This window comes from Nyctereutes procyonoides, unplaced genomic scaffold, assembly GCF_905146905.1.
Source record: "Nyctereutes procyonoides isolate TBG_1078 unplaced genomic scaffold, NYPRO_anot_genome, whole genome shotgun sequence".
In the NCBI taxonomy this organism is placed as follows: domain Eukaryota; kingdom Metazoa; phylum Chordata; class Mammalia; order Carnivora; family Canidae; genus Nyctereutes; species Nyctereutes procyonoides.
Window position 1 is genome coordinate 14,552,091 of NW_026575134.1, and position 21,517 is coordinate 14,573,607.

The 21,517-nt window shown below is 51.5% G+C and overlaps 1 protein-coding gene across 3 annotated transcripts in view; it reads left to right on the plus strand.

Annotated features, from left to right (window-relative positions):
- The window catches only part of ATXN7L1 (ataxin 7 like 1), a 244,271-nt gene that overhangs the window by 192,293 nt on the left and 30,461 nt on the right, over positions 1-21,517 (plus strand). For all 3 annotated transcript variants that reach the window (XM_055300978.1, XM_055300979.1, XM_055300980.1), the window contains exon 5: positions 19,055-19,338. In XM_055300978.1, coding sequence (XP_055156953.1) covers positions 19,055-19,338 — 284 coding nt within the window. The remainder of the gene's footprint in view (positions 1-19,054; positions 19,339-21,517) is intronic.

The following is a 21,517-nucleotide window of genomic DNA, read 5'->3' on the forward strand; positions in this document are numbered from 1 at the left end:
GAAGGATAAGTAGGAATAATCTAGAGAAAGAAAGCTGGATTCGAATGGCAAATGTTATGTTATATATATTTTACCACAGGTTTTTTTTTTTTTACTTTTTTTTTTTTAAGAAAGTGGGAAGAGAGTCCCAGGCAAAGAAAGGGAACAGAATGCACAGGCGTATTTGCATGTGGGGAGAGGTGGGAGAGGAAACTGGGGAGGTGGGTAGGGCCATATTATCAAGTTCCATTCTGTGTGCTAAGTTCAGGGACTTGGACTTCATCCTGAAAACTTCACGGAGCTGTTAAAGGAGCAGCTTTCAGGGGCGCCTGGGTGGCTCAGTCAGTTGAGCATCCATCTCTTGATTTCGGCTCAAGTCATGATCTCAGGATGGTGAGATCGAGCCCCACGTCAAGTTCGGCCCTGGGCATGGAGCCTGCTTAAGATTCTCCTTCCCCTGCCCCTCCCACCCCCCACCCCTAAAAAAAAAAAAGGAGCAGCCTTGAGTGATGGTAGAGCACCGTGCCAGCAGTGTATAGGATGGCTTGAGGTGCCACCTGGAAAGAAGCAAGAACAGTGAGCGTGTTTTTTGCATAAGCCAGGTGAGGTGTGGCCACATCCTGTATGCAGGTAGCAGTCGTGGGCAGAAATATTAGGGGGGAGAAGGGGCCGGGTGGGAGAAATATTAGCAGGGGGAATGCCACAGGACTTCAGTGTTCATTGCACGCAGGGCTCGTGCTATGAGAGAAGACCAGGATCCTGCTGACGTTCCAGGCAACTGGACAACTGGATGACCGGTCCTGCTGCTTTCTCAGGAAGAGGGTAGAAAAGGCCAGAGTTTAGGATGGGAAGGAGAAGATGAATTCAGCTGGCAAGTCAGTGGAGAAGGAAGTGTAGATGCTTCCAGGGATATTGCAGACTGCAGTCCAGACCACTGCAATAAAGCCAGTATCACAATAAAGCAAGTCCCATGAATTTTTTGGTTTCCCAGTGCATATAAAAGTTATGTGTGCACTCTATAGTCTGTTAAGTCTATATGTGCAACAGCATTACATCTTTTTTTTTTACTATTTTATTTATTCATGAGAGACTCGGGGAGAGAGAGAGAGAGAGAGAGAGAGAGAGAGAGAGAGGCAGAGGCAGAGGGAGAAGCAGGCACCACCTAGGGAGCCCGACATGGGACTCGATCCCGGGTCTCCAGGATCACGCCCTGGGCTGAAGGCGGCGCTAAACCGCTGAGCCACCCGGGCTGCCCAGCATTACATCTTTAAAAAAAACAGCGTATACACCTTAATTTAAAAATGCGTTTTTTTAAGATTTTATTTATTTATTCATGAGACACAGAGAGGCAGAGACACAGGCAGAGGGAGAAGCAGGTTTCATGTAGGGAGCCCAATGCAGGACTCGACCCCGGGACCCCGGGGTCACAACCTGAGCCGAAGGCAGACACTCAACCACTGAGCCACCCAGGTGCCCCTAAAAATACCTTATTGCTATGAAAAGTGCTATCATCTGAGCTTTCAGCAAGTCATAATGTTTTTGCTGGTGGAGGCTCTTGCCTCGATGTTGATAGCTGCTGACTGATCTGGGTGGTGGGTGCTGAAGGTCGGGGTGGCTGCGGCAATTCTTTAAAGTTAGACAACAATGAAGTTTGCCACATTGGTTGACTCTTCCGATCAAGAAGGATTTCTCTGTGGCGTGCGAGGCTGCTCGATAGCGTTTTGCCCACAGTAGCTATACCACCTTTCAAAACTGGAGTCCATCCTCTCAACCCCGGCCACTGCTTTGTCCACGAGGTTTCTGTCATGTTCTCGATCTTTTGCTGTCATTCCCACAGGCTTCACAGCATCTTCTCCAGAAGTAGGTTCCATCTCAGGAAACCACTTTGTTCATCCATCAGGAGCGCCTCCTCATCCATTTAAGTTCTATCATGAGATTGCAACATTTGGCCACTTCTCACCCTAGTTCTCTGGCTGTTGCTACCTTTTCTGCAGTCATTTCCTCCACAGAAGTCTTGAACACCTGTTTGTTTGTTTTATAAAGGTTTTGTTTATTTAACAGAGAGAGAGCACAAGCAGGGGGAGGAGCAGAGGGAAGAGGAAAGCAGAGAGCCCCATGTGGGGCTCGATCCCAGGACCCCGGGGTCACAACCCAAGCCAGAGTCAGATGCTCAACCGACTGAGCCATCCAGGTGCCCCAAACCGCTCCTAATGGCATCTAGAAGGATGAATCCTTTCCAGAAGGTTTTCAGTTGACTTTGCCCAGACCCCTCAGGGGGGTCACAATCCGTGGCAGCTGTGGACTTGTGAAATATATTTCTTCAACAGTGAGACTTGGAGATCAAAATGGCTCCTAGATCCATGGGCTGCAGAGCGGGACGCTGTGTTAGCAGGCATGAGAACAACAGGAGTCTCACCGTACATCTCCATCAGAGCTCCTGGGTGACCAGGTTCATTGTCAGTGAGCAATCGTATTTTGAAAGGAATCTTGTTTTCTGAGCAGTAGGTCTCAACAATGGGCTAAAAATATTCAGCAAGCCATGCTGTAAACAGATGTGCTTTGTTGTTTCATTCAGGGAGCCCAGGCCCAGTAGATTTAGCATAATTCTTAAGGGCCCTCAGACTTTTGGAATTATAAGGGATTAGGTATAACCTAAAGTCACCGGCTGCCTATCAGGAGAGCTGGCCTGTCCTCCGAAGCTTTAAACCAGACATTCACTTCTTCTCTCTGGATCCAAGAGTCCCAGATGGCATCTTCTTCCAATAGAAGGCTGTTTCACCTACAATGAAAACCTGTTGTTTAGTGCAGCCACCTTCATTCATGATCTTAGCTAGATCTTCTGGAAAAACTTGCTGCAGCTTCTGTGTCAGCACCTTCTGCTTCTCCTTATACTCTGATGTTACGGAGATGGCTTCTGTCCTTAAGCCTCATGAACCAACCTCTGCTAGCTTCAAACTTTGCTTCTCTGGCTTCCTCTCGTCTCTGAGCCTTCACAGAATTGAAGGGAGTTCAGCTGGGGCCTTGCTCTGGACTAGGCTTCGGCTTCAGGGAGTGTTGTGGCTGGTTTGATCTTCTGTCCAGACCGCTAAAATGTTCTCCGTATCAGCAGTAGGGCTGTTTTGCTTTCTTATCACTCGTGTGTTCACTGGAGTAGCGCTTTTAATTTCCTTCAATAATTTTTTCTTTGTATTCACAATTTGGCCGACTGGTACAAGAGGCCTAGCTTTTGGCCTATCTCGGCTTTCAACATGCCTTCCTCGCCACGCTTAATCATTTCGACCTTTTGGTTTAAAGTGAGAGACTTGTGACCCTTTTTTCCCCTTGAACACTTACAGGCTGTTGTGGGGTTATTCACTGGGCTGATTTCAGTATTGTTGTGTCTCAGGGAATGGAAAGGCCCAAGGAGAGGGACAGAGACACAACCTCTGGCCGGTTTATCGGCTACGTTTGTGGTCTTCTGCGGCTGCGATATGTGGTGCCCCCAAACAACTACTACAATGCTAACATCAAAGATCACTGGTAACAAATATAACAATAACAAAACGTTTGACGTATTGCAAAAATTACCGAAAGGTGACACAGAGACACAAAGTAAAAGTGCTGTTGGAAAAATGGCACCAATGGACTTGTTCAATGCAGGGTTGCCACACACCTTCAATTTGTAAAAAAAAAAAAAAAAAAGTGTGAACGAAATGCAAACAAGGTGAAATGCAGTAAAAGTAGGTCTGTATCTGAGAAACACCCACATGGAGGTGGCACTGGTTGTTTTGGGCCAGAGGTCAGGACACAGGCATGGGTTGGGAATGGATCTTTGAGAGTCAGCAGTGTAGACACAGGTGTGGAGACTGTAGGTACAGATGGAGCCTCCAGGGAAGCTCCGTAGCTCAAGATGGGCAGGGGCCAAGGGCAGGGCCGAGGAGAGTCGGGGGCCAGGGGAAGAGGGGCCCGAGGCGGCAGGGACTGCTAAGCCAAGGCTCTTCCCACTGCATCCTGGCCTTTCTTTCCTGGTCCAAATCGTCACTGCCCTCCCTGCTTGTCCCACCGGCCACCTTCTTCTTGGACCCTGCCCCTCATCCCTCCCCACTTCCTCCCCGCAGGCCACTGAGATGCTGGCGTCTCCTTTGAATTCCCACAGCACTTCATTTTTACCTCTCCCGTGACTCTATTCATGGCCGGCCCCAGGTTAGACCTCCTGTCATTCCTTCTGCTCCGTAGTAATCGCAGGGCCTCCTGCACGGGAGGGCCTCACACTCAGCAAACATGGTCCCCTTGTCAGTAAATATTTGTTGAATTGAATGAAATTGATCTGACCATTGAAAGGGTTTGTAAGATTTCTATTCTTGGAGACAGTTAACCTTTTATCTACAATTGTTTGGACTGTCACTCTCGGACGGAAATATAATGTGCGACACGTGTGGAATTGTAAGTTTTCTAGTAGCCACGTTGGAAAAAGTGAAAAGACACCATTTTTAATAGGTTATTTTATTTAACCTAATGTATCGCAATCTTGTAATTTCAACATATCATCATGAGATCATTTATGTTCTTTTTTTTCCTGCCAAGCCTCTTTGAAAGCCTGTGTTTTATACTTGCAGCATGTGTCCATTTGGACACTAAATTTTCATCAGAAATACTTAATTCTGGTATGCCTGGGTGGCTCAGTGGTTAAGCACCTGCCTTTGGCTCAGGTCTTGATCCTGGGGTCCTGGGATCGAGTCCCACATTGGGCTTCCTGCACGGAGCCTGCTTCTCCCTCTGCCTGTGTCTCTGCCTCTCTCTGTGTGTCTCTCGTGAATAAATAAATAAAATCTTAAAAAAAATATTTAATCTGTATTTAGATTTATTAAAGAACTGGAGGTTATAAAATGAATTCGCATATCCAGGTTGTTCCAAACACACTTAAGCATTTTCAATAACTGAATCCAGTTCCTCAGCCACTTTTTTTTTTAAGATTTTATTTATTTATTTGAGAGAGAGCGGGGGGGGGGAACCACACATGGTGGGGAGGAGCAGAGGCAGAGGGGGAGGTAGACTCCCAGCTTCCCCCAGCTGAGCAGGGAGCCCCATTCAGGCTCAGTCCCAGGACCTGGAGATCATGACCCCAGCTTAAGCCATCCAGGCGCCTCCCTCAACCACTTTTTAAAGTGCTCAAAAGCCACAAATGGCTAGTGGCAGCTATATCACACAGCATAGATCTGGAGCCCTAGGCCGGGTGACCCTGGGCAGGGCCCTTTGGTTCATTGATTCACAGGTGCCAGAATGTGACTCCTGGCATCTCTGTGATGTTATGTTCCCCCCATGAGCTGACAAATTCCAGGGTAGAAGGAACGTTTGCTCTGCTCCCAGGCTAGCTGGCTGCTGCTGGGTATGAGGTGGGACCGGGCCTGCAGGACCCTGGCCAACCGAGCAGAGACTCCCCTGCCCCAAAGGAGCTCTGTAACAGTCCCTAAAGGTCAGGGAAGCATAAGGCTCCCGTGCAGGTGGTGGACCGTGGCCTTTACCTTAGACTTGACAGCAGGTTAGGGGCACCCTTTACCAGGTAGCTCAAATTCCCGTGTAGGGCAATAAAAATCACCACTCCTAAGTTCAAGCTGACCTTCTGGCATCTCACACAAGGTTAAATTGCCTGCGGGTTTGTTGTCTTCTCCCTTGTGTGGCTGGGGAGGTTAAAAAAGAATTCTGTATTAGAGGAAAGGGAGAAACAGAGAGGGGATGCTCCTGGGGATCTGCCCGGCAGCACTCCCAGCGCCCCCCCCCCTCCATGAGCTCCCAGGGCCCCGCTCCCTGGCCTGCAGGGGGTCAGAGGCCAGAGAATCCCCTGCTATCACCTTGGTCATCTTGCCGTAGAGGTGTCCACAGGGCCCCTAAGGGCCCAGGCAGGGCGGCAAGGTGATTCCGTCCCCAGGTGGAAGTTGACAGGGAACTATGGCTGTTTGGCTCTTTTGAGCTAAAAGGAACATTCCAGCCTTTACTCTTGAGCCCCTGCTCAGCCAGGGGACTAGCCCCGCACAGGGACGGAGTCAGCCAGCCTGACTTTCCCATCTGCTGTCACTTCAGCTACCCCGGTCCAGGAAGGGAGCCATCGGGGAACGCAGACCTGCAAACCCGTCGATGTGGGCGGGAGCGGGGAGGAGGCTTTCCTCCCTGCATGGCTTGTTGCCTTCTCCTTGGGCCTTATCAACCCACACGTGTGTGCTGAATGCTAAATATGCTGAGCTATTAAAAATGCAGGAGATGAGCCAGAGCAAAAGAAAAACTCAGCAGGCTCCCTGGCCTCCTGTGTGTGCCCGACAGCGAGGTGGGGGACAGCGTCGCTCCCCTCCCGGAGCGCTGGGGGCCGCGCTGGCGCGGGGAGGGACAGCGGAGAGGCCCTGGCCCGGCGCCTTGGGAGAAACGAGGCCGGCTTATGGGGTCTCACCTGGCGTTGGCGTGACGTGGGGGCAAGGCCACGGTGGTTAGCAGTGGCTCCCGGGGCTCGGGCCGTCTCTCCCGCCCAGGCTGCGAAATAGCAGAGATCGGCGGGGCTGCAGACCCTCCGCGCGGCCGCAGCCCTCTGACCGGATTCTTGCAGTGGCCTCTGCCTCCCGCCTTGCCCACACCGCCGTCCACACCGCCGTCCACAGCGCCGTCCACACCGCCTGGCAGCTGTGCGCCCCTCCCTGCTCAGCGCTCTTCAAGGGCTCCCGGGTGTTGGCCCAACAGAGTAGAGGTCTAACCCCTTCGGAGCAGGATAGGTGACCTGGCATTTCCCCCTTGTGCCGCCGGTATTTTAACTCCTTTATTTCCTATTTCGGGGGCCCTGGTCTTGCCTGTAGCTCCTCAGACAGGCCTCCCTGTGCTGGCTCGAGCTGTTTCTCTTATCAGGAGCAGGCTCCTCGCCCCACACATGCCCCAAGGCTCTGCAGGAGTGCCACTCCCTCCACGAAGCCTTCCCGGACTTTGACTTTTTATACAGACTGAGATGATTCTTCCTCTAAGCTCCCGCTACCACTCAAGATGTTCCTGTGAGAGCTGCCGTCATATATTGTATTTATTTACACCTTTAGCCTCTCCTGCCACCAGCTGGACCTTCAGCTCCTTGGCATCCTTGGTGCCCCATGACATCCGGCACTTGATGAATGAAGGAATGAATGAATGATGGGGGAATGAATGAAGTAGCCTGTGAAATAGAACTGCTCCTTCCCCCTCCTCATAGAGATTTTTCTGATGCTGAAGGAAACGGCAGGTATAAATAGCTTATCTTTTGAGTTCTTGATGAGAAACCAGAGTGCCAATTCCCATCATGGAATTCTTGTTCCTGTCCCAATTATAAGAGCTAGGGAGGGAGAACTGTGGTTCCTCGATGATAAAAAGGAAAAACCCTTTGTGCTCTGGCAAGGAGGGGAAGGATCGGCGCACCCCGTGCCATAGCCCCCGTCTGCGGTTGTGCCCATGTCCCAGCACGCCCTTGACCAAGGCAGAGTTGTCGGTATGGCATTCGACAGCAGCCCCTCCCTGGAGCCTATGTACACACCCAGCCCCTCCCGCAGGAGAAGAGGGGGGACATTCTGAGGCCAGTTTTACCCCTAGTGGTGCAGGTTTGGGTAACAAGAGAGGAGGGGGTGGGGTGGAGGGTTGGGAGAGGAAACGCAGGTGGAGAGAAGTAAGTAGGTGGAGGAGTGGAAGGGGCAGCTGGTGAGAGAGCAGGAGGGACAGGCCGAGGATGCAAGCATGGGGGGGGGGTAGTGTCCCTTCCAGGACAGGGAGGCAGAGGAGTGGAAACATCTCAAGTGCTGCGAGCTCGCTGGGTTTCCAGGTGATGGAGATAAGCACAATGGACAGCTCCACGGTGTAGACTCAGCTGACCCTGTCCGGTCACAGAAGTGCTCAGAAGCAGGGACCAGCATCTAGGGAAGGAGACCAGAGGCTCAGACAGCTGGGGAGGGAAAATGGCACGACAGAGAAAGGGAGTAGGAGCCACGGAGATTAGTATCCCCGATGCCCTCCACATTCACGCTGCAACGTTGCACCTTTTGGAGGCGTCCGTAGCGCCAGCCCCCCTTGAGGCTCCCGTCTGCTGGGGGACGAGGAGGCAGCAGGCCCACGGATGGAGGCGGATGGCCTGGGAGGATTACAGCTGTGCCACGGCGGAGCCGGAACCCACCCCGGACTTCTCACGGCCGGTGCCGAGATCAAGTGCACCGTCCTTAGAGCCGCCTGAGGTCAGGCCCCATTGCTGTCCTCTCTTTGCTGGATGAACGCCCTGGGGCAACCTTCCCAAGCCCCCGATTCCTTACCTGTAAACTGGGGGTGAGAGTCCAGCACAACCTTCGATCTTCGATATAAGCACATAGCTTACTGGCCAGCGTGTGGCAGATGCTCAGTGTGTGAGTGTCAAGGGACAATGAGAGGAGGAGGGGGCCAGGTGGAGGGTTGACAAGCCCCCCCCACCCTCACCTTTGTCATTGCCCTGGCACCGGGGAGAGAGAGCTGCAGGCCGGTCCTTACCCAAAGCATTCGTTCTGGTGGAGCGCTGGTTTGGTTTTTTATTATGTTATGGGACTTAACCTTTCCTGGGAACATTCATTCATTCATCGAGCATTTATTCAGCCCTTCCTAAGTGCCAAATAATGCATATGTCACTGGGATCCCTCCAGAGCGACTTGTGAACGTGGTCATCCTTGTCCCCAGGTAGCTCGTTTTCTGGTCAGGCCACATACACATAGAACTGAGGCCTGGCCATCTGACACGGTAAATGTGGCACAGACACCCAGGAAGGAACAGCCAGCAGTGCGAGAGTAGGACGTTTCCTCCGGACCTGGGCAGATGGGCGAGTGTTCACCCGGCAAGGGAGGAGGGCACACCTGCAGAAGGAACTGCCCAGCCCACGGAAAAGCCCAGAGCCAGGCTGAGCGCTGAGTGTGCAAGGAGCAGTGAGAGCACCATGAGGCTATGGGGAAGGTTCCCCCCACCCCCGGTTGGGGAGCCATGGAGGCCAGGCCGTGAGGCTGGACCCTGGGCAGCAGGGAGCCTGCCAAGCCTTTCGAACAGCAGGCTGGCAGGGTCAGATTTGCCTGGTGTCCAAGTGGAGGCAGAGTAGAGCCAGGAGGCTGGGACGGAAAGATGGGTGGTCGGGATTTTCATCAAGGCTCCGAGAGCCAAGAGGACAAGGCAGGGAGACTCGAGAGTGGCCGAATGTCAAGGAAGAGCCCAGGTCTCTAAATGGATGGCGATGTTGTTAATGCACAGTTGTTTTTTTTTAAAAAAAAGACAAAGCAAAACAACAACAACAAAAAAAAAGACAAAGCATATTTAATTTGGGACAAAGAGTTTCCTGAGTCTGGCTGTAGGTCCAAGTGAAGACTCTAATTCTCGATGGTTTAAACAAAGTGTGCTCGGTGTTCTGGATATAGAGGCTGTGGGGGCTGCGGGGTGCCAGCCCAGGAGGGAAGGGACCAGCAGAGTGAGTGACACCTGGCTGCCCGGCCTCTTGCGAGGGAAGACATCCCGGGGCTCTCCGTCCCCGGAGGAAGGTGGGGAGCAGAGGGGAGCGGAGCGGAGCAGAGGCCGCCCACCGCGCCACACCGGCGGGTAGCCTGGGGTTGCTGCGCCATCCCTGGTCCCCAGGCTGCTCAGAACAAGCTTCCTGAAAGCGAAAGCTGAGGACCTGAGCTCGGGGCTCGGCTGCGGCCTCCCCTGGCAGGGGGATGGAGGATGTTCTGGGAGGAGGCCTCTTCTCTCCCCCGGGGCGGTGTTGGCTCCTGGGCTTGAGAGGCACAATGAAAGGTCTTGGCTGCGCTGGTTCTGGAAGGCGAGGAGCAGGCCGGGCAGCCTGCAGCTCCAGCAGCGGGAGCCTGTGACCTCTGGCGGCCACCGAGGGGAGTGCTGCTTCTTGCTGCTCCCGAGCAGAGCCGGTGCTGGGCCCGGCGGGCGTTTGGGGCTGGCTCCGTTCCGCTCTGCACCGGCACTCCTTCCAGAAGCCACTTGCTTCCTGGTTTCTGACGTCTTACATCCTACCCTCAAAGGCTCTGATGCCATTTATGCATTGATGTGCGTTTCGCCGAGTATTTATTTTAGGTGCCACCGGTTTGGCCTAGGGTTTGTGTCAGACCTCTCCTGGACGCGCTGCCCACGGCCACACCGCTGCAGGCAAGCTGGTCCCACGTGCACTCCAGAGACAGCCTGTCCAGCGTGACTTGCCCTACTGTGCCAGGACTCTGTTTTTCCTTCTTTAGCTTCCTCTCATCTAGCTTATTGATTTTTCCCACAGTCTTAGGGCATTATGACCACCACCACACCCCCCCAGGAATGTCATTTAGTGCCTGTTGGTCTCCCATTGGGTTTGGAGACCACGTTCTGCACTCCCTTCTTCAGGAAGCCCTGAGTAACGAAAGTGCCAGAGAGAATAGCAGAGGCTGGTGCTGGGGCTTCCTGCTTCCAGGCAGCCTGGAGCAGTTATTCTTCCAGAAGACATCGTAGAGCCAGAAGGACCCCCATTGCCTAACATACTTTGGGGTTGCAGGACAGCGTGTTTGCATAGGGGAGGCTGGAGTTCCTGCTTACTCTTCCTCCAGAATGTGTTCTCCAGGGGGTGCGCTCTAGCCACTGGTCCAGGCTCGGCCAGTGCGTAGAAACCAGGGACTGAGAATCAGGCAGGGAGACTTCCTACCTAGCTCAGCTTTTCCTCTCCACTGAGCTCTCCAGAAGTGGTCCTCCATTCTGTGTGAGTCTGGAAGGCCACTAGCTCTCACCCTCTGCTGCCCCTGCCTCAACCCACCTCATGTACCCCTCCCTCCATTGTGGGACCAGAAGGGCAAAGGGGACATAAATTTCTGATGAGTTGCACCCCAGATGTCTACCCCAGAAGAAGCAGGATTGGTAGGGAAAGGGGAACAGCATGATCCTCTCTCCCCTTTGTTGTTTTAGCTCCCATTTATTAAAAGCCAACCGTGTGCCGAGCATTATGCTAAGCATTTCATATGTATTATCTCGTAATCACTTCAAATCTCCATCATGATCTTCATTGTACTGATAAGAAAACTAAGGCCCAGAGTGGCAAAGTGCTGAGATAAGGTAGGCAGGGCCACCCCCACCCCACCCCTGCCTGAGTGGGTTTTGCACTGCACGAGGCTGTCCCTTGGAGGAGGCGAGAAGAAACGGAGAACAGCACTCGTGCACCTGCCAGGTCAGCCTCCGTTCTTCGAAGTCTCACAAAAGTCCTTACAGACTCATGGACACCCCACAATCGGGAAGTCAGGTGGCTTTCCTGCCATCATGCAACCAGCAGTAGAAAAAGTGGGATTCAAATCTAGATTTGTCTGATTTGAAGCTTATATTCCTTTTTTTAAAAAAACTTTTTTTTATTATTCATTTGGAAGAGATAGAGAGCACAAGCAGGGGGAGAGGCAGAGGGAGAAGCAGACTCCCCACTGAGCAGACACCCAACACGGGGCTCGATCCCAGGACCCTGAGATCATGACCTGAGCCGAAGGCAGGTGCTTAACCAGGAGCCACCCAGGCGCCCCTGAAGCCTGTTTTCCTAACCATTATCCTCAACTATCTTGCAACACCCTATAGAATAGTGACAAGGCACAGACCTTAGATTCAGTTCTACTTGTCCTCCCTGATTTTATTTGACTGGCCTCTGGCCACTTTTACCATTCATCAAAGTCAGCTTGTTCATCTCTCCCTCACTCCTAACTGGCTTCAGGAAAGTCCCACATCATTCTTCTCAGTGGCTAATCGCCTCTTCCCCCAGTTGATGGACAGGGTGCTGGCCCATCATCCAAGTCACTGATGAAGATGCTTTAACCTTCTGGGCCAGCAATGGGCCCCCGTTAGCTCTGCTGGGGGCTGCTGGGGGCTGGCACAAAACGCTGCTAACCAGTCTTTTCTGCCTCTGCTGCCAGGGCCACTCATGCCCAGTAGTTGTGTGGTCTGACCACATTTTCCCAGTTTCCTGAGGGTGGGTTATACGGGAATGAATCCAAATCCGTGCAAAGGCCAGGAGAGATCGTACACAGTGCTTTCCCTCTGACCACCAGCCCTGATGCTCAGCCACAAAATATTAATCTGGCCGGTTCTTTATTTACTGTGCTCTGTGGCTGGTTACCCTGTGTTCTGTTTGCTTAAGGTGTTTATAAATTGGCTTTCTGAAAGTTTCCCCAATCTTTTCCCAGATTAAAAAACAAAACAAAACAAAAAAAACAACCATTTATTCATTCATGGGGATTTATGTCGTACCTCCTCTATCTGTGGTACCTTGGTAGGATGTTGTAGCTCTGTTATTCAGGCTGATTCTTAGCGATTGCCTGACTCTCAGCCTTCAAGAACATCTCAAGTCTTTTCTTGACTTGAATTATTTATTTATTTATTTATTTATTTATTTATTTATTTATTTAGATTTTATTTATTCATGAGAGACACAGACAGAGAGAGCAAGAGAGGCAGAGACACAGGCAAAGGGAGAAGCAGGCTCCATGCAGGGAGCCCGACGCGGGACTCAATCCTGGGTCTCCAGGATCACACCCTGGGCCAAAGGCAGGCACTAAACCGCTGAGCCACCAAGAGATCCTCTGGACTTAAAGAATTTAAATGTGATGTAAATAATGTCCTGAGAGCGCCACCCACCCCTGCCCTCTCTCCTCCATCCGCCAAAATGCATCCCTTATTATTATTATTTTTTAAATGCATTGTTTAAAATAGAGTGCATCCCCTTTTATTTGGGATGACTTTAATGCTGTCACTGCTTAGAAGGCAGGAGGCTGGGGGAGGTGGCCCTTTCAAGGATCTGCCAGGAAGCCGGAGATCCTCAAAATTCTGTGAGGCCAGCAGCACAGGCGCAGGAGCCTTTGTCGAAAGAATCGGTGGGGAGAAATCAGACAGCTGAGAACTCTCATCAGACACATAACCCACAGCACAGCTACCATATGTCTTCAGGCTCTTGCCTGTCAAATCCATCTTTACCCTGTGCTGGTAAGTGGAACAGGGCTGGCAACGATTTCTGCAGGCCTAAAGATTTTCTGAACCATTCTTTTAAGGCTTATCTGTTGATGAAAGAATAAATCATGATCCCCAGGAAAGTGGAGCCGGCAGGAGAGCAGCTGGTCCCAGGAGACATGGGTGGCCCTCGAAACGGCGCCAGGGAGATGCTCCACCTCTGCTCTTTTGCAGACATCACTGGGCAGGGAGGGGGATCCACCTGGTGCCAGGAGAGCCATTGTTCTCAAAGCCAGAGCACCCTCCTTGGCCCAAAATGATAAGTTCAGACAGGCCCCCAGGAAGAAGCCGTGGCAGACAAAGCAGCACGAAAGAAGCCAGGTAGGCCTCTCCCGCACCGAGGTAGGAGGACGAGGGAGGACTGTCCTCGGCCGTGGGATCCCCTGCCCGGGACCAGACACAGAGGAAGGGAGATAACAAGGAGCTAACTACTCCCAGGATGTTAGACCCAGCGGGGGAACGAGCTGCAGCCCTGGGCTCCCTGAGAGAGTTCATCCCCATGAACAGAACAGGCATGATGAAAGCAACAGGGGCAGAGTGAGCACTCATCCTTCCCTTTCAAACACTGCTCCTCAAAGAAGGGCCGCTAGTGAGGTGACACATGCGACTAATTGGGAGAGTCCGGGAGGCGCGGGCGTGCAGCCCCGCAGACAGGGCCAGACCGAGAGGCTCCCGCCGACCTCAGGGGTAGCTGCCAGGCTTGCTTGTCACCAGAGCACACGGAGTAATAAATTCGCTCCAGCGCCCACCAGCGCGTGGAGGAGGTGGGGTGGCTGATCCCACGCCGGGGAGAGGCCCACACCACAGAGGCAGGGGGTCAGAATCTTTGGGCTTCATTCCAGTGGAAAAAATTCAACCTGCTGTTCAGGGTCCGCCGCCCAAGGTTGGGATGCCAGACAGGCCAGGGGTGATGGTAGGGGAAGTGGGGACAGTGAGAAAGGGGACTATGGGAGAACGTGGGAGGCAGTTGTGACACGATGGCTTCCAGATGCCCCCGAGTGTAGACGCAGCCAGGGATCTGTATGCAGGTGAAGCAGCGGCCGGGGCTCTCAGCACCTTCCTTTCTGCTGAGAAAAGGTGGAGTCTCTGGGATTGGTTTTCCAAATCGTGTGGCACCATCTTGCCATCATTTCCTCCTCTCTGTTCATCAATTTAGGAGCTGAGGGCTCTTGCCAACAGTGGCGAAGAAAAGAGACTAAATATTCCAGTGGATGGATGGCTGACATTTATCCTGGGGAATGAGGTTGGCAAGGGCACACAGGAAGGCTTTTTGCTTCTCTCTCTCTCTCTGTCTCTATCTCTGATTCTCGTTTCTTCTGGGGATGGCTTTGACCCATCCCACCATCTCTGAGCTGCTTGCTTCCCTGTCTCCTTTTAACTCCCAGGCAAAGTACCTTCTCAGCTCAGACCAGAGGCAACTTACCTTGGAGAGGAAGCCCAAAACCTTCGGGGGGCAGAAGGGACACCAAAGATAAAAGTATCTGGGTCAGGGGTGCCTGGCTGGCCAGAGGACATGTGACTCTTGATCTCAGGGTTGTGAGTTCAAGCCCCACACGGGTGTAGAGATTACTTAAAATTAAATCTTAAAAAAAAGTGGGGCATCTGGGTGACCCAGTCAGGTAAGCGTCTGCCTTCAGCTCAGGTCATGATCCCGGGGTCCTGTGATTGAGCCCCGTGTTGGGCTCCCTGCTCAGCAGGGAGTCTGCTTCTCCCTCTCCCCCGCCTGCCACTGCCCCGGCTTGAGTGTGCACACTCTCAATCTCTGTCAAATAAATAAATAAATAAATAAATAAATAAATAAATAAATAAATAAATAAATAAATCTTTTTTTTAAGAAAGGCATCCAGGGCAGCCTGGGTGGCTCAGCGGTTTAAGCGCCTGTCTTCGGCCCAGGGCATGATCCTGGAGACCCGGGATCGAGTCCCACATCAGGCTCCCTGCATGGAGCCTGCTTCTCCCTCTGCCTGTGTCTCTGTCTCTCTCTGTGTGTCTATCATGAATAAATAAATAAAATCTTAAAAAAAAAAAAGAAAAGAAAAGAAAAGAAAAGGCATCCAGGTCAGTTCCCAGTTTCTCCTTCTTCATTCTATCTACAGCCATTCTCCTTTAGTTGCTGGACATCCTTAGAATTCTCACCCAAAACAATGGAGTCTCCTATCACCTTCCCATCGCCAAGACGAAGCCCACCCACTGGGCATCAGAGACGTTTATTCAGTCCCTTACTACTCATCTGGACTTTGGAACCATTTGAAATACTATTGCTCAGACTTTTTTCCCCTAATACCTTCCATTCCAATGAAAGAAAACTCAATCCCAGAGAGCTTCACATTAGCCTTCTCTTCTAGTTTCTGATGGGCTCCGATTCCACATCCCGCCTATGGACGTTGGGATTGAAGTGGAGTTCTGGAAGCGTTGGCAGTCGAGGGTATGAATGAACCACGCTTGTTATGAAGTAGAGAGAATTCCAAATTAGGAGATCAGTCACAGATATTAGCTGGCCTGGCTCAAGCTCAGTTACTAGCACACAGTTGGGAAGAAGCATCACCAAAGAGATGAGTCAGCTGGCACTGTTCCAAATGGCTGGACCTCGTGTACCTGTGCTCTCATGGCTGAATTAAGAGGCACATTGGAGCTGGACATTGACTTTAGGAGAGAAACGCAGGCTGTACTGTGAGTGTTTGAGGACCATTTGGCTCGGTTTTTAAATTTAGTTCATTTCATACCATTGCTCTGAATTATTCTATCCCCACATCATGTCTTTGTCTGCTGAACTCACGGTACTCAACATGTGCCCTGGCCATTTCTCACAGGAACTGGAGGCCTGCCCTTTACTCATACCAGCTCCCGCGACAAGAGCTAGACTTGAAACCCAAGGGTCTAATTTCCTTTCCAGGATTTACTGGGCTTCACAAAGAAGTATATCAGAGGAAGGCCACTCGGGCGCTAGAGAATCTTCCCACCTGGTATTCCATCAACACCTGAAGTTTAACTTCTTCCTCTAGAAAAATAAAAATCAACAGATCAGAAAAAGGTGACTAAATCAACCAGGCTTTTTAAGCAGGCTCTTATAATGTTTTTTTTTTTTAAGTCAGGATATTGATGTATAATTTTGCATGAATTTTGTGATTTTGAGGTGGGAGAAGTAGACTGTCTTTTTAATTATGGCAAAGTACACAAAAGAAAATTTACCATCCTGGGCACCCAGGTGACTCAGTCAGTTAGGCAGTTGACTCTTCATTTCAGCTCGGGTCAGGATCTCAGGGTCGTGGGACTGAGGCCCGGGTTGGGCTCTGTGCTCAGCCGTCAGGCTCTTGAGATTCTCTCTCTCTCTCTCTGCCCCCCCACTCCCACTCCACGGTGCACACGTGTGTGTGCAAGCATACCACACATGCACTCTCTCTTTCTCTAAAAAAAAGGTTGGGGGGGGCACGCCTGGATGGCTCAGTGGGTTTGAATATCCAACTCTTGGTTTTGGCTCCAGTCATGACCTCATGGGTTGTGGGATAAGCCCTGTGTCAGGCTCCGTGTGCAGCGGGGAGACTGCTTGAGATTCTCTCCCTCTGCCCCTCCTCCCTCACTCTTGCACTCTCTCTCAAATAAATAGATCCGGGACACCTGGGTGGCTCAGTGGTTGAGCATCTGCCTTCGGCTCAGGGAGTGATCCCAGGGTCCTGGGATCGAGTCCCACATCGGGCTCCCTGCATGGAGCCTGCTTCTCCCTCTGCCTGTGTCTCTGCCTCTCTCTGTGTGTCTCTCGTGAATAAATAAATAAAATCTTTTAAAAAAATAAAATAAGTAGATCCTTTAAAAAATAATTTAATTTAGTTTTTAAAGAAAAAAGAAAATTTACCATCCTAATCATTTTTAATGTACAGAGCAGCAGTGTTAAGTACATTCACGCTGTTGTGCAACCCATCTCCCAAACTCTTTTCATCTTACAAAACTGCAACTTTGCACCATCCTTCTCTCCCCAGCTTTTGCAACCACCTTTCTGCTTCCTGCCTCTGAATTTGGCCACTCTAGGCACCTCATATAAGTGGAATCTTATAGTATTTATCTTTTTCTGATTGGCTTATTTCACTTAGCATAACATTCATCCATGTGTAAGAATCTCCTTCCTTTTTTTTCTAGATTTTATTTATTCATGAGAGACACAGAGAGAGGCAGAGACATAGGCCAAAGGACAAGCAGGCTCCCTGCTGCAGGGAGCCCGATGTGGGACTCGATCCTGGGACTCCAGGTTCACACCCTGGGCTGAAGGCTGATGCTCAACCACTGAGCCACCCAGGCATTTCGAATCTCCTTCCTTTTTAAGGCTGAGTAATATTCCATTGTATGGCTATACCGCTTTTTGTTTATCCAGTCATCCACTCCTGGACACTTGGGTTGCTTTCACCTTTTGGTTATTTGAATCATGCCGCTATGAACACGGGTATGCGAATCGCTCCTCAAAATCCCGATTTGTACAGTTTGTGTCTCTTAACATTGAGTGAAGGAAGCCTCGAAGAATTCCATATCTCGTGGTTTTACATTTTTTTACCATCCGGAAAAAATCAGGAACGCAGCACTAATTTTACCAGGTAATACCTTTACAGCCTCTCAGTGTGCTGACTCTTCAAGGGCTTCTTGGGCCTTCTTCAGCCATGTGTGAGTGCTTTGAGAATTGCCATTAAGTAGAAAGTAGCAGGTTAGCTGTATCTCGGTGACTGAGACCTGATCAAAGGCGGAGTTATCAGGGACTTGGTGTATTACTGAAACCCACCCGTTCCCGTTTCCCCTCACATGGGACTCGAGTCCCACACCGTCCCTCCCCAGGCCAAGAAAGCACGTGGTCGTAAGATAAAAGCGGTGAAGTCCAGCTACAATCTGCTTCACCGCTGAGTGCCCTTCTCACTGGCGAACACCTATAAATAACATCTGTGATCCTGTTTCAAAGTCAGCAAAGGGGCAAGGGCTGAGGGGTTGCCGAAATCATTTCATGAACAAGTTGACCAAAAAAAACGATCTGTGACTAAATCTTAGAGGAGGAAGAGCTGGCCAGCCATGTGGACAGACCAGACTCCTCCCCTGCAAAACCAGCCTCTCTCTCGTGCCCTACATTGTCTGCAGGCATGTATAAGCTATATTCTAGATCATTTGGCATTCAACTAGCTAAGTCGGCTCCACTCAGCTCAGAGATGACTGGGGGGCTGCGGTGTTAGCGTTGTGCCCTCCTGCAAGGAGGAAAAGGGAATCTAGTTCAGGAACCAAAGAAAAGCTTATTCCTCTCATCTTTGAAGACCCTGAGACAGAGTCCTCCACAGCCCCCCCAGATGCAGGGTCCTGCGGCCTGGAACGCACAGAAATCAAATGCATATCCATTACGGGAGAAATCGTAGGCAAGTGGAGCTGAGGTGACAGATTTTGAAGAGCAAACATGCACCTTTGGGCTCTGTCTTCTCAAAATTCATCCTCTCACCTGCCAGCCTTGAGAATTGCCTATTTACATAACTAGCTGCCTAAAATGGAATATTAGATAATGTTACATGGTGCCTCCCTCGGCTGGAGCCCAGCCCCGGGATGTGAGAGATCCAGAAGTCCTCCAACAGCATGTAGCATGGCACGCTGGCCTGCAGCCATGCCTCCGCGTGGCGTGAGCCTGTCAGCACTCCCGAGCTAAGCAGATGTCAGGCCCGATCGCCGAGGTGGGAGACCAGCGAGCAGCAGGGGGAGGGGACGTGATTCAGCAAGTGGCACAGTGGCACGCCGTCTTCAGGGGACAAGCAGCACCTCCTCCCGAGCTTCACGGCGGGTGCCTTGTTCTGCCCAAGGTGCTGTCTCAGGGCCCGCCGACACGGAGGGAGCGGGGAGGGGGCCGCAGGCGGCTGCGATGCCAACCCTGGCGCCGCGCCAGCCTCGAGCCCCCCCCCGCCCCCCGTTGGTCCTTTCCGAGGCACACGTCTCCCTCCCATCAAAACGGGAATCCTGCTGCTCCCGAATAAGAGGCGTATCAATAAGTCACAAGGAATGTTCTGATGATGATAAGCGCGTCTAGCTTCTCGGCGGACCACATGTATCAAAGAAGGCAATTGTGTGTATTTGTTCGTTTATTTTTCAGCGTTCCGGTTCCTGTAGTCAGTTTAGAGAAAATTCCTAACCTAGTGAAGGCAGATGGTGCCAATGTCAAAATGAACTCTGCAACCACTACCGCGGTCACCTCCTGCTCCTCCTCATCCTCTGCCGTCTCCACCCCACCTTTAATTAAGCCAGTCTTGATGTCCAAGTCAGTGCCACCTTCCCCAGAGAAGATCTTAAATGGCAAAGGAATTTTGTCCACCACAATAGACAAGAAACACCAAAATGGCACCAAAAACAACAACAAGCCTTACAGGAGACTTTCAGGTACGTGTCTGTGTCCTTCGAGTCTGGCTCACGATCTCCCTGCCTCTGAGCCGCGTCCGTGACCGAGGAGTGCTGCGTTCTTGTAACCAGGCAGGCCCGTTTCGTGGTAAGGGGAGCCTGGGGTTGACCTGCAACCAGGAGCCCCACCTAAAACTGCGAGGGAGAAGGGGTTCTCTTTTTTGCGGGCTGGATGAGGTTCTCCTCGCTCGGCTTGGGGCTCAGCAGGAGGGAGCCTCTCGGCCTGGGACACAGGGGGCTTTACGGCCACCGCCACGGCCTGCGCGTGCTGAGGCCTTCCCATGCTGCCTGGCCAGACGGGCCCCAGGCTCCGTAGACGCCTCGCCACAGCCGGGAGGTTGGACAGCCACAGGGAGCCTCACTGCCCCGCAGGGCAGACTGGGGACAGTACCGGCAGGTGGTCTGCCCCCCTCTGACCTTGGGTTTTGGTTGGTTGCCAGGTTGATTATGTGCTCTGGGGCTGCGACCACCCTTCCCGCATAATCGGGAACACTTGGACTGGCACAGCAGGTGAGGCGTTGAGGGGTTTCTCTTGCATCTCCTTCTTGGGTGTCTGCGTAGACACTCAGGATGCCTGGAACAGGACTCGTGGCCAGTATTTGAGACAGTGGTTGCCCTCGGGGGGCCCCCAGGCAGACGATGTTTGCTTTGGATTTGTCATAGAACTCAATCTGGCAGTTCTACTTTCTCCCAAAGACCAAGAAAAGCTATAAACTTTATAACTTCTTCACACACCGTGGGCATTTATCAAATGTTGAATGGAAAAAAAAGAAAGAAGGAAAATATGGTGAAAGCCACCCAGTGAGAGAGAAACCATGCCCTCCAGTAGGAGGTGTACCTCTTAATCAGCCTAAGAATCATGGGTCAATTTTATTTTTGACTTGGTGTTAATCTATATTTCAGTGTTTCTATCTTGCTTCTGTAACTGTTAAAAAAAAATATTTCTTAAAAGTACTTTGGACCCAAAGCATTCAAAGGGTTTTTACCCTAAAAAATCTCTCTATGTGCTACTCACCCACTATGAAGAAAGAAAGGTAGAGCCCGGTGCTCTCTTTGAGCGCTGCAGGGCCCTCCCGGAGTGGCGGGGCGGGGGCGGGGGGGGGGAGCCCCACTCCCGGCTCTCTTCCTGAATGGAGAGTTCAATTCCACTCTTCAGAGCTGGGTGGCAATGTCCCTGGAAAACCCAGGAGGCCCAGCTGGGCAGTGTCCACGGGCAGAAGCACAACCATGGCTTCCAGCCTGCACCCCAACCTGGAGTCGTAGAGGGGTTTTTTGTGGTGTTTGTTGGTTTTGCATTTTGTCGGTTGTTTTGTCTCATTGGGTCTCTTGCTTGTTTCTATCTCCCTTTCACATTTGGCAGCCAGCTCCTACCCCCCGGCCAAACAACCTGCTCAGTCGCAGGCCAGCGTGAGTGCTGGTGTGGATCTGGGCCCGGGTCTGACTCTGACAGGCCCCAGGGAAAGAACTCTGTGGCAGGCAGCCTGGGGCCCGGCGCCCAGGCCCTCCTCGGTGGGCAGAGAGGGCTCATGGGAAATGGGCACCTCCAGGCCTCAGAGTTTTCTAGTCTTAAAAGTGAAGCCAAAAAATTAAAAAATAAGTTGCAGGGATGAGGGCACCTAGCTGGCTCAGTCCAAAGAGCATGCGACTCTTGATTTCAGGGTTGTGAGTCCAAGCCCCACCACGCTGGGTGTAGAGATTACTAAAACTAAAATCTTTAAGAAAGAAGAAGATAAAGATGATGATGACAAATGACAAAAGCCAAAAAAGGGGTGGGAGGCATTTTGATGGCCAACCAGAAAGGCTGTCTTGGACATGAGAGTGGTTTTCCTCACCCCCATCATCATCACCACCTTTGCAACCACTACAAGCCCCAGATTTTCTCTTAAAATCAGAACACATTCATTTATGAGGCTCAGGGTTTACTTCAGCCATCTCAGACAGATCTTCAGGTAAATTCTTTTAGTTTACAGTCATTCAAATCTTTCATGGAGGCACCCGACCAATTTTATATACAACCCCCACCCACCGACCCTGTGGCCAGCCTCCCTGAGTGCCCAGAAGAGCTGTGTCATCCCTGTGCTGCGGGACTCAGGTGTTTGCTGGGAGCCTTCCAGAAATAGCACAGACTCTCCAAGAGGTAGAACTTTGAAGCCGAAAGCGT